We start from the raw sequence: 12,937 nt of genomic DNA on the forward strand, positions 1-12,937 counted from the left end.
GCGTGCGGGCACCAGCGCCGCTGCCCTGCATCGCAGCCGTTCCTGTAGCATGCTACTGCTGACTTCGCTCCGCGGTGTCCTCGGTCTTCCGGTTGTTCCCTGTCCCTGACATACCCGCGTCCTTCCCCGATTTCCTCTCCCGTTCCCCGAGCACGTACACACACTCCCCTTGGCCGTATTGCTTCCCTTGCTGCTTTTATACGCACTTCACCAGACTCCGTCTCTCCCACCTTTCCGGAATGCGTTTTCATAGACTTCTGTGAGGCCGGAACAGCGCAGTCCTGATCCTTTTATGGTTCTGCACGTTGAGGAAAAAAATACTGTCAGAATGTGCTTGAGTTTGTTTTAGCGGCTACTCTCAGTTTTATGCAGTTAGCGCGCTTATCTGCTGAACCTTGTTTACAGATTTAACTTCATTTGGCTGCAGGGTTGTGTTACAACACCCTACTATTCTGTTTTTAATAGCTGTTGTGGCTGTCTGGCTGTATGACCTGAGCTAGGGTGAGATGCTAATGTTTCCGACTGAAAAATCCTTAAAAACTTTGTCATAGTTTAACCCTAGTTGTCAAATAAGCACCACGTGGCTGCTCACCTCCACCCCCCTCCACTGCCCCCTGCAAGATCGAGGGGAGAATTAGAAAGGAAAAAGCGAGAGAAAGCTCATGGATTTGAGATAAAGAGAGTTTAATGATTTTAAAAATTGGAAGAAAAAAAAAAAACAAAACCAAACACTAACAGAGAGGAGGAAAAGGCAAAAAACACGCAAGGAAAGCAAGTGATGTAAAAGCAAACAGTTGCTTGTTGTCAGCCAACAGATGCCAAACCAGTACCCAAGAAATGGCAGCCCCACCAGTTTTATTGCTGAGCATGACATCATATGGTCTGGAATATCCCTTTGGTCAGTTGGGGTCAGCTGTCCCAGCTTTGTCCCCTCCTGACTGGTACACCCACAGCCTATTCCCTGGCGGGGCAGGGTGAGGAGCGGAAAAGGCCTTGATGCAATGCAAGCAGTGCTCAGCAATAACTAAAACATCCCTGTGTTATTAACACTGTTCTCAGCACAAATCCGAAACATAGCCCCATACAAACTACTGTGAATAAATTTAACTCTATCCAATAAATAGACACGATAAATGCAGACCAACGAACAATACAATAGATGTCATACTGCTGTCTCCAATAGGCCATTGAGGATGAAGGAGGAGATCCTGATGAAATTCCTGTGACCTCAGAACTGACCAACAAAAGAATGCCGAAAAGAACTAGCAAAGGTACAGTGTCTAGACAAATACAGTTCCTTTGTTTCCATGCAAACTATGTTGATTTCTTCTGTCTCATTGATTTAATTTGCAAATTTTAAAAATTCACTTTTTCCTAATGGAAAATGGTAAAACTCTGTTGTGTTAGTGAATGATGACAAGTTTAAATGGTAACATGACACCTAACTGCCATTAGCAAGTCTTGAAACGTGTCATCATTCACTAATGATCATTCACTAATAATTCACTGTCTTGAAACTTGATGAGACTCATAGTTGCAGGTATTTCTGTACTTGTGACTGTGATTGTAGAAATGTGTCAGATACAGAGCAAGCAGCTGGAGCATTGGCTCCTGCGGAGAGCTCTGCTAATGTATATTGAGGTGGCTCCACAAGACTCTGTGTACTAAGTTCCTTGTAGCTATATAACCTTTTTTAACGAAGAAACTGTTGAACCTCCATCATCATAAGGATATGATTTTAGAAGTGAGAAATTACAGTGGGAATAATTAAAACCATTGTTGCAAAAATAACAAACGTGTATAACTTTTGTTAGTGTCATATTTCACTTTTTAACTGTCATTTTGAAAATGAACTGTTCTGAAATAGCTCATTAGTAATTTAAGTATGTTTTGCTTTTAAAAACATTAAGTATTGTGTGGCCCATGTTACCTGTGGTTTATTTAAATTGCTTATAGCCAGTTCCTAAAAAGATACTTCCTGAAACTTTCTCTTAAGCTGCTTCCTTTAAGATAACAGGGTAAAAATAGAGAAAGAGCAGTTGTTTTTGAATCGTGATACACATTTGCTGATGACAGATGTGCCTAAACATGATCTGCGTGTCCAAGATTTTAGAACTGGAGATTAATTCTAAATCAGTTTAATTATTTAAATGGTAAGAGAGAGGGGGTTTGTAACAGTGATGGGGTGTTTCTTTTAAACGGAACACCTTCCTAGACAGTGCTGTCTTTTTAGGTGTTGAAGTGTTGTGCAATGGGAGGACTAGATGTTGAAAAATGTAGCTGTGCTACTTCTAGTTCATACTTAACGCAGTTTGCTTGTTTCAAGTGGCAAGTCATCCTCCATTATATCCAGACAGACCTGGACTTCTGAATCAGGGTCTTAATGATTATTTGTTGAGACAAACTCTGTGTTGAATAAGTAATTTAGTGAAGAGTAGACATGTTATAAATTCAGTGCTATATCTCACTTCAGTGATACTATTTTCAGGAAGAAAACCAGAAGAAGAAGGTGTTGAAGACAATGGACTAGAAGAAAACTCTAGAGATGGCCAGGTAAGTGAAGTTGTGATTGCTGTTACTAAGAATATGCATCGTTTAACCTGCAATAAATATGCATCTACCCTTTTTCTTTCTGTAGGATGATATCGAAGCAAGTCTGGATACCTTGCAAGATATTGACATGATGGATATTAGTGTGTTAGATGAAGCTGAAATAGATAATGGCAGTGCGGTAGACTGTGGAGAAGACTATAGTCCCGATAATATTCTTGATTCTCTGTCTGATAATAAAGACAATGTCGAAGCAGAAATGAAAGAACTTCCAGATCAGCTAACAGAAAATGAGGTGAGGTCTTTGTAAATTCTCAGAAGGTATTTAATAAGTATATAGGCACATAAATTAATTATTTTGGTGTAATAGAATATAGGACATTAATGTGATATGAATTCTGTTTCACATTAGCAGCTCTCATGTGCTACTCCTTAAGTGGTAAATGTTCTTGGACCTGTCAGAGGCTTAAAGTGGACAGGTCACAGCCTTCTTTACTTTTAGTAACGTCTTTGCTTGCCATGAAAGAAGCTTGCAATTGAAAGTAGTGTATTAGTTTTGATGTTCCCTCTTCCCACTTATATGTGTTAAGGCGTATATACGTGTATATCCAGCCATCTAGATATCTATATATATGGAGAGGGAGAAACACGTTTTCAACTCGCAGATAATTTGGAAATCTTTTCCACAGAAATAATGCTCTGGTTTAAAGAATTTATGTTGTGCTGCTTTGTCATAGAGATTTATAAAACAAGAAAATCTGTGTATTGTGTATTGCCCTGTTCTGACATTGCTGGGCTTTGGACTTAGTTTTGAGAACAACTTGCAATGTCATTTACAAACAATGCAGTCTCCTGCTACTGAACAAACAGGGTGATCTGTGTATTATTGTTTGCTCCTCAAATATATAAATGCTTCCTTGGATCCTTGCGGGGTTTTTTTATTTTAGGATGTTTTCTCCCAAACCCAAACATGTTATCCTTCCTTGTCTCCTTATGGGTGTGCTTTTTTGCTTTTTATTTTAGGCCTGTGGTGTCTGTCTCAACATTTTATCATTTACCTTCTGAAAACAGAGTCATTGCAACAACATCTAGTTAACTGGAAAGGCAGTTTACTGGTGTTCTGTAAATTACAGTCATTGTGAATCATGTAACTGATGAGCTTTGGTTAAGTCTTACCGACAGGTCTTAAGGAAGGAAAATTTTAGGGATGTGTTTTGTTTTCAGAAAAGTAGAAAGAAAAGTCAGCCTAAATTCTAACTTCTTTTTTCAGTTGGAAACTAAAGAAGTTGGAAACTGCAAAAACATTTTTCTGTACAGTAACCACAGAAATATGAAATAAATTTCCTCTCTAAATAACAATGTCATGTTGAAATTAAAATGAAAAGTAACTGGAGAAAGGTATCAAATCATAAAGTATATTTTTATGTTGCTCCTCATTGTGTCACATTCTGAAGTAGCAGTTGAGAATTGGAAGATATTTCTCATATTATTGGTAGGAAGAATTGAATACAGAGTATTTCTCTATAACCTAAAGATACTTTCTGTAAGAAATGCTGTAATTCCTTTTTTTACTCTTTTAGGAAGAATATGATGAAATCGAAAACAATTTAGATGCCTCTTCTTCTGATTTAATTGAAATGAAGGTAAATTGAAAATGTAGCTCTGTTTCAGATTGTTGTTACCAGTATTCACTCAGTGCTCATATTACAAGAAAGAGAACACGACCACAATATGAAACTGTAACATACCCAAAGACATGCATGATCTTGCTCAGAATATAGTCTGTCAAATGAGAACAGCCTGTAGTTTTTTCTTACTTTTCAGTCAGCTATCAAGACTTCCTCCACTTTTGTGGCAAATAAAAGCGGTCTTGTACTGTTGATTCTCCTAAGGATTAGACCAAGTAGTACCTGGTTTTATTTCTCCCTCTGCAGTCGATGTATTACACAAAGATAATTTATTGGTCACTTTAACATTCCAAGTTAGATAGAGAATGTAATTGTGGCTGATATTTTGATTTGTCTTGAATGTCCCAGAAAAATTACCTGTATAAAATACGCTGTTGCAGTGGATGGTGAAAAGAAGTGCTAAATATAGTAGGTGAATTGGTGTAGTTTTCAGTCTTGGGATTGGACGGGGAGTTGCTATTATTCTGTGTTACAAAATACATTTTATAAAATCCTCATGCTGTGTTTATTTCCCCAAACAGAAAATGGAGAAGCTACACTTGGAGCCAGGTACTGTTAAAGAAAAACATATTCCTGTCTTTTCAACTAATACTTTTTAAACCATTAACTATTAAAAAAACAAGCAAACAAACATAATTTACATTATTCTTATGATGGACAATCCAGATCATGCAGGGTCATAGAGATTGGAAACCCAATCATATCCCCAGATCTGTGAAGTGATGCTTGTCATCTTTGAAATATTTCCAGTGAAATGAAATGGTTTAAAAACCTGTTAAACTACACAGATGGATTTAGAGAAGTTAATCACAGTTTAAAAACTAAAGATTCTACTTGTAAACAGATCTTGTGATATCGCACACACCTTAACTCTGTTATTAAGTAGAGAGCAGTGAAAGCAGTAAAAAGGTATTGTAGGTCATTAAAATGTAAAGATTAGTTACTGGATACAGAAGAAAGAAGAGAGTTTCTTCATGGAAATTTCATACAGATACTTTTCACTTTCTGGACTGCAAACACACTCATGCACCATCAGAAGATGCCCAGTTCTCATGTTGGACTGTCTGCTAAAAGAATTTCAGAGAAATTTAAAAATTGAACCCTCAGTGCCTTGATACGTTCAGTTAAGCATCTTGGACTCTGGAAGCTAACTAGAGAAGAAACAGAGCTGAACGATTTCATGAAGAATATCAAGGATGAGCCAGAAGGTTTTTGTTAAGTCTGTGGGGGCATTTTTCTTCCCTGTTAACATATTAGGGCTGATTTGGTAGTTTGTCAGACAGCAGTTAGCGTAGTACTTTTAACACTGTGTACACTAGGGTTTTCCAATCTCTGTGTAGCTTAGAAGTTCTCTTGGTGTTAGTGTGGCAGCCATGCCAGTTCCACATTTGTGATTGCTGTATTTCCCTGGTGATTAAATCTTGTGCCATTCTATTCCTGTTAAATCCGTAGAAAATGAGAAAATACTCGACATTTTGGGGGAAACTTGTAAATCTGAACTACTTAACGAAGAAACTTCTGAAGCGGAGCGGCCACATGCACAGGAAGCAAGTAACGTGGTGCCAGGCAAGAGGCTAGCGGAGGAAGAGGACGCTCTTGCTGCCGCTCAGTTGGAGGAAGATGCTTTAGATTTGGACAGCAAATCGGCACAAGCTATGGCAAGGAAGGAAGCAAAGCGTTTAGTTGTAGCAAAAGGGGAGACAAGTGAACAGACAATAGAGGAAGAGAAACCGGACTCTGAATCTTTAGTAGTAGAGACCCTAAGCGATCAGAGTAGCAAACGCTCCCAAGGCCTGGAAGCCTCTAGTGGGGAAACAGCGGAAAAAGGCGCAGGTCCCGAAGCCAAAGATAGCAAAGAAGATGCCAAGAAAACAGAAGACAAAGCTAATTCTGAGGAATCCCCTGCTACTAAAGAGTCCTCAACCAGTGAGGGCGGTGATCAGAAAAAGAGGTTTGTTTTTTCTCCGTTATAGACCAGATGCTATCTTTTTTTCATTGGTCGTTAAGTGATGCGAATAAGCTGTTTCCTTCAATTGGCCACCGAGACTGATGAAATTGTAGCCTAGTCCTAAAGAGTCTGTTTTATTTCTCCATGTGCAGATTTATTTTTTTTTAAACACAGAGGGGTTGATTTCTTTCCTTCCTCAACCTTCAAAGGTTGTTTTCTTAAATTACTCTTATTTGTAAATGTCTTCCTTATATAAGCCTGTTTAAGAATCTGACTTCATTATTTCTTGTCAGATTTCTTAAATCAAGTATACAAAGGTATGTTTTCGTTTGCAACATATTTTCTGGTAGGTATTTAATTTTAGCATTTTTCATAATTTAAAGTTTATCACTTTTCTTTCTGACTTGAATAATGTGGTGTTTTGTCTTTAGCCCTGTTGAGGAGGACAGAGATACAAAGATAATCTCAAAGGATGAGAAAGGTATGTTTCTCTTCAAAAACAGAACTTTAATAATTGTTTGGAGAAATGTTTTTTGTACTGGATGGGGTTTTACAGCAGAAAGGCGTTGGAGTTATTGGATATCATAAATTATTCGCCTCTGCACTTTTTTAAATCTATGCGAAAAACCCTTTTTTCCTTTTGTGCATTTTCTAAGGATATCTGTGTTGCACCCTTTTGTTTATATCTTGATCTTCAAAGGTAGACGTTAATACATGGTAAATATGTCCTTCATGGCACTGAAGATACTTACCAACAGCTGTTAGTGAGTCAATTGCCTCTGGCAGTTGTGTTTGCTTTACTATATGTGATTCTTCATACCATCTTCTGTTTTGCTGAAAACATTTGGAATCTAGTATTCACGTATTTAAATGCCACAGAAATTTTGCAGCTTAATGTTTTCTTCAAATTAGATTGATTTTATGAAGTCTTTGTCCACACAGTTCCTATTTACAGTGCTAGTATGCATCATAAGCCAGATGAAAATTTCTTGACCAACACTATCAAATGCCTGCTCTGTCTTTTCATCATACTTTTAATACATCAGGCTGCTGAATCTTTGCAGCTCACCCCACCTCTCTATTCTCTTACCTGACCAGGACAGAAAATTTAGAACTGACTGTAACATTCTTCCATACTGCAGGCAGGTAGTGCAGCACTATAAGCATGGAAGTTCCAGCAATGCCTGTAATAGGCAAGAAACTCAGCTGCTGGCTGGACAGGAAGAATTTGTTTGCTTTTAATTGGTTTTTACAACACTAACTGATCTCATTGTCAGCTGCTTTTTCCAGGATCCGGGGTTATACGTGCCTGTGCAAGCTACTCAACCTGACCATCAGCTCCATTAGGGTCTATTTACCTCTTGCTTACAGTCTGTAATCTTGTGTTCTCTCATTTCAGAATATTTAAAGGAGTGTTTTGTGCATGCCATCATTTACTCAAGGGCTTGAGTGTATTTTTTTTGTGCACTTGGAAAACTCTCCTTGAAGTTTGCATTCAGACCAGAAACTTGGGTGTTTGATAACAACCTTGCGCTGCCTACCTTCCTCCAAAGGATGTGCTGTGTTCCATAACATTTGTTTAAACCATTTTCTGTCTTAATAAACAGCACTGGGGAGGGGTAGCTACTTGATTATGTAACATTTTCTGCACGCAGAGCAAAGTGGTTGAGCCAAAAGAAAGGTACAGAGGTACATACAAGTCAGTCTGACTCACATTGCGATTTCCACACCTGTATGAAAGGATTTTATTTAGGACGAGAAGTTTTCCATGTTCCGTGCATTCATCATGAGACCTGTATTAATAAGAGTGTAGAAAAATAAATTTATGAGCTCATAAGTCTGGGCACTTGGCAGTCAGTTTATACATATCTGAAAGATAGTGCCTCCAGTGTTGAGGGTTGGCTCCCAATACCTATACCATTCTAAGTTAGAGAAGATTTTATAGTCCCAGTCTTTCTTTGTCTTGGAAGCTCAGTACCATTGCAGGAGAACCTCCTTAAGTCTTCTGGGAGGGCAAAAACTGGAGATGTTAAGACTGATCAAAGCTTATTCAAAATGGACATTAATATAGTTCAAATAATTTAAAAATCTTCAGTAAAATAGAAGAAAGAAGAAAGTGCTCATTTTTCCTCTTTCTCCAGGATGCTGGTGCCAGTGTAATTTTAAAATTCTAGAGGAAGCATGTGGAATAAAAGCATCAGAGCCTATGGCTCACCTTATTGAAACACTAAGACAGTGTATCTCCCACGTGTTTGTACATATGACACATCTTTGTGCAGTTCTTGAGACTAGAAGATGACAGGTGTAGACTTAGTCTCCTTTATGCAAAAGACCTTTTTTTTTAAAGAGATTGGCACCAACGATAAATAATAACAACAGTGTTCTCTGTGCTAAGAACACGTTTGAGATAATGACAAAAATTATCAGGAAGTAAGAGATGGAAAGGCACCTGAATAAAAGCATTTTTAGAAAGATTCTGGAAGAAATGTCTCCCCTTGATGCAAGCAGGTCTGAGAAATGCCATGTATCGCCAGAACAAAGTCGAAAAGGCAGATGGTTTGGAAGCAGGCAGCTGGTCTGAAACCTGCTTCACTCCATTCATTGAAGCCTTGGAACTGAACACTCCAAAGGCTGGTAAAAGGACAGTAAAGACATTTCAAAGGAGACTGGAGACAGTATGCCTGCCTAAGTGCTTCATGCTTAATTGCAGACACTAAATATGGAGTTCAGCTTGAACACTTCTTAATCCCTAGACTTTGAGTTTTCAGACTTTGCAAGTACATAAGCATTTATAATACTGTTTTTCTAGTTTAGATGCCAAATTGGATGGGTGTTCTGTGGGTCTTTTCTAATTGCTGTAACTGAAGTCACAGGCTTTGTATCCCAACTGTGGAATCAGTGTGGGCAGAAATAGAGAAGTGTTCTTGCTTGGTTTATGGTGAATATCTTTCTTTCCTTGAGAGACACAGTTAATCTGCATCCCATCATTATTGCTTTGGAGTCAAGGAGATAAAGAGGGCAAGACATGAGTATACATGGGTATTAACGTAGTTCCTCCAACTCTGTCAGGTCTTCTGTCTTTTCCTGTAAGTGCAGGGTTACTGAGATCTATCCAGGCACATTCTGAAGAACCACAGTTATTTCAGAGATGCCCTAGTCCAGTTTGTTTTTTGAAGAATGACATAACACACTTCTGTTGCATGTATTAAAGCCTATAGTTCCATCTTAAATTTTTTTGGACTTGTAATACTACCAGACTTCAAGAATGTGAATCATGGCAGGAGAACGTCATGCATTGCATTTCATTTGCTTTAAAATTTAAAAAAAAGGATTTGTAGAACTGCTTTTTAATTCACAAATCGTTTCTGATATAATCAGAATTTTTTGTATGTTTTGACTTTGTTTGTTTGTTTTCCTAATTAGGTCGTGCTGCTAGTGGTTCTGGTAGAAACTTTTGGGTCAGTGGACTGGCTTCCACTACCAGAGCCACAGATTTGAAGAATCTGTTTAGCAAATATGGGAAGGTAAGGGTTTCTTTGATTTGGTTTGGGTTTTTTTCACTTGAAACTGTCTTAATAAGACTTCTTAAGCTCCTTTCACTGGTATTTTGTTGAAAGTAATCAAATTATTAAAAATATTGTGGGATATCAAGGAAAAAATAGCTGAAGTTCATGCTGAATGACTGCTTTTTTAAATTCTGTTGCCCACTTCCAAACAAATATAAAAGTCCATTTGTGGTCCTCTATTAGAAACACTCAGTGACTGCTTACATACAGTTCTGTCTCCTGTGCGGTAGTATAGTATCTTCACCCATTGAAAATTCATAGTCAACAGTGAATTTAACATTGTTTATTAAAGACTTCGTTAGGACTAAGTAAAACATGGCAATAAACATTGAAGCATAGTCATTGGGGAATATTTTAAGAATTGGCTTAGTACCTGAAGTTTTATTTTTGTGTGGAGTTGGCAGTTCCTTTAAAAAGCACTTGTTTGGGTAGTTTGGGGGTGGGGGGGTGTCTTGAAGTTGTTATTAATGATAGACAAAATGGCAAGTTAAATCTCCCTGTCAGTTGGGAAATTGAAAGAGCTAGTTTAATAGAAGACTGATATCAGAAACGTCAGTAAAGATTTTTGTCAAACCTTTGAAGTCTATTTAAAGATGACTGTCAGCAGATTGTGGTATGTGCTAGCTATCTGTGAAAATACTCTAGGACTTAAATGTGACTTTACAGTAAGTACAAAACCGGATTGTGTAGCAGAACTTTGAGTTTGTCTGAAAGTCATGAGACAAGTAAAACCTTTTTAACGTTCCTTATAACAATAAAAATGCAATACTTTCCTTCCATTATTTGTTCAGAATTCCATCTGGAAACCTGAAATACTGATCATAGAGATGTACCCCAAAATTTTAAATGTAACTGACAACTGTGTGACAGCCAACCTAGTATTTATCTCTACTTAGATGTCATGGTACTGTTTAGTCATTTAAATAAAATTACTGCTATTTTCTTTGGAGTATTAGCAGAGGCAAAGGTTCCTAGAAGCAGATGTACATGTGCGATAAATCCAGTGTTCAAAAGCGTGTTCCTTATTCAGCTATATTTAAAATATGACACCTCTGTGAAATATGATTTCTGTAATACAAAATAAACTGGATTGAGTATATGAGCATAAGTAAGCACCATTTATGAAAACAGATGTTTTACATAGGCTTTTCCAAGTTACACTTTATCTACAATCTTATTTAAGAAACAGGAAGTTTCCCCATAATGTTGTGTGTCTGCCTCTTAGCAGTGACGTGAAAACAATTTTTCAAGGGGAGATAGGACTGAGCAGTTAAGCTAGCATTAGCATGTGGGTAGAAATTGGCTTACAGATTTTTTTTAGGTTTTTACTCCTTTATACTTAAGCAAAATCGTGTTGATGTCTCTTTCTGTTGTTGCTGTTTTTACCAGTCTTTTTTCAGAACAGAATGCAGTTTTTGTCTCCCATGTATTGCTTCAACTTTTTCAGTGTTACATTGGCCACACAAGAATGAGTGGCTCCAAGCAATGCTCCTTTTATATTTGTTAATCTTTTAAAAATAAAAGCTTCCTGGATGACGATTGACGGAATAAAAGAGAGTAGAAGTGGAGCTTGTACTTCTTGCTGTTAAATGTCAGGCACTTGTTACAGTGAGTGTAATACCTCTTCTATTTTGGAAAGGTGGTAGGTGCAAAAGTGGTCACCAATGCTCGCAGCCCTGGTGCTCGCTGTTACGGCTTCGTTACGATGTCTACAGCAGAGGAAGCAACAAAGTGTATTACTCACCTTCATAAAACAGAGTTACATGGGAAAATAATTTCGGTAGAAAAAGTGAGTACTGATCCTCAAAGATAAACTATAACCATCAGATTGTACAAATGATCAAGACCACATTCTCAGCTGATGATGTCCGAAACAATTTTTAGGCAAAAAATGAACCTGCTGGGAAGAAGCCAAGTGAAAAAAAAGAGAACGAAGCAAAGAAGGAAACAGTCAGTGAGAGGTACTGTTCTAAAAAATCTCTATCCAAAGGTGTTTTGCTGTTCTTCAGTCTATGTTGATTTGTCAGGCAAAACAAAGTTACAGTAAGATTTTCTGTGGCAGACATTCAAAAAGAGCGCTAGATGCATTTTTTCCAACTTGTAACTACAAGATAAACTTCTGTTGCTGTTCAGTGCCTAACTTTGTATGTTTTTGTTATGTGCTTTAAGGTAGGCATTGGAAAGTTGCATTTTCAAGCATGCCTTTTAATTTAGCTATATTTGGGGTTTGTTAAAAACTGTGGTGCTTTTCATGTCATAAATCTGTAGGAAAGGTCATTTGAGAATTTTAATCAGATGTCACTGTTTCTTCATTACATTTTTCTGTCATTGGAATAGGGCTTTCTCAGGTGGTTGTGGTCACAGTTAAAGATCAGTTGTCCGAGGTGCTGTTTCCAGAACATGTTCCTCTTCAGCACTATGCTCTTTCTAACATTACTGAAAGTAGCTGAAAAACATACTTAAGAGAGTGAATAAGATGCTAAATCCTTTGCTTTAATTATCTTCTTGGGGTATAACTTCTATTAAATACTGTTTGCTGAGAAGTTTTGTTTTTATTTCACCTAGTTGCCCAACAAAACTGGTTCACATTGGCACTTCATAATCGTCATGTTGTATACGAACCTTTGTGAACATTAAGTACGTAGTGGTTTGAATTTTTCCTTTTGCCTCAGTTGGAGGCAGTAGGAAAAATTACAGCCAGTTTTTGTGACAACTGCACAGTATGGTTGGATTTTCTTACATTTTATGGTTGTAGGAAGTTGTAGAAGGAAATCTTTGGAAGTCTAATTATGACTGTCTTCCAGCATCAGATTTCTACTTTGTTACTGTGTTGCTAGTGTTCTCCTTTAATTTTCTTTTCTCTTACTTTCTATTAGTCTAATCTATATCAATATCTATCTATAGACCTGGCAGTGTTAAAAGGGATGAGAAATCTGACCAAAAAGATGAGCCTAAAAAAACAGAAGACAAAGATGAAAAAGAAAAAAAAGATAAAGATGAAATGAAGTCAGGTTCATCAGAACAACCTAAAATTATTAAGTCAGGTAATTGGGATTCTTTTTTTCATAGACTAAAATATATGGTGAAGTATGAATAATTAGTTGTAGGTAGTTCCTTCCAAAGAATTGCCAACATTCTACCATTAGTTTGGGTTCTTAGTTGGAAATCCAGAAGGTATAAATCAG

The 12,937-nt window shown here is 37.4% G+C and overlaps 2 protein-coding genes across 2 annotated transcripts in view; one reads left to right on the plus strand and one right to left on the minus strand.

Moving 5' to 3' along the window:
- LOC113489280 (scaffold attachment factor B1-like) overlaps positions 1-12,937 on the minus strand; it is a 38,759-nt gene that overhangs the window by 17,067 nt on the left and 8,755 nt on the right. The window contains exon 2 of the mRNA XM_026864890.1: positions 3,401-3,405. The gene's annotated coding sequence lies outside the window, so the exon portion shown is untranslated. The remainder of the gene's footprint in view (positions 1-3,400; positions 3,406-12,937) is intronic.
- LOC113489281 (scaffold attachment factor B1-like) overlaps positions 1,062-12,937 on the plus strand; it is a 17,959-nt gene continuing 6,083 nt past the window's right edge. The window contains exons 1-11 of the mRNA XM_026864894.1: positions 1,062-1,271; positions 2,489-2,553; positions 2,639-2,845; positions 4,131-4,193; positions 4,760-4,787; positions 5,691-6,189; positions 6,618-6,667; positions 9,610-9,710; positions 11,392-11,541; positions 11,637-11,713; positions 12,657-12,796. Of these exons, the coding sequence (XP_026720695.1) occupies positions 1,250-1,271; positions 2,489-2,553; positions 2,639-2,845; positions 4,131-4,193; positions 4,760-4,787; positions 5,691-6,189; positions 6,618-6,667; positions 9,610-9,710; positions 11,392-11,541; positions 11,637-11,713; positions 12,657-12,796 (1,402 nt within the window). The 5' untranslated portion in view covers positions 1,062-1,249. The remainder of the gene's footprint in view (positions 1,272-2,488; positions 2,554-2,638; positions 2,846-4,130; positions 4,194-4,759; positions 4,788-5,690; positions 6,190-6,617; positions 6,668-9,609; positions 9,711-11,391; positions 11,542-11,636; positions 11,714-12,656; positions 12,797-12,937) is intronic.

Source organism: Athene cunicularia, assembly GCF_003259725.1.
Source record: "Athene cunicularia isolate RWA chromosome 28 unlocalized genomic scaffold, athCun1 chr28_part1, whole genome shotgun sequence".
Classification (NCBI taxonomy): Eukaryota; Metazoa; Chordata; class Aves; order Strigiformes; family Strigidae; genus Athene; species Athene cunicularia.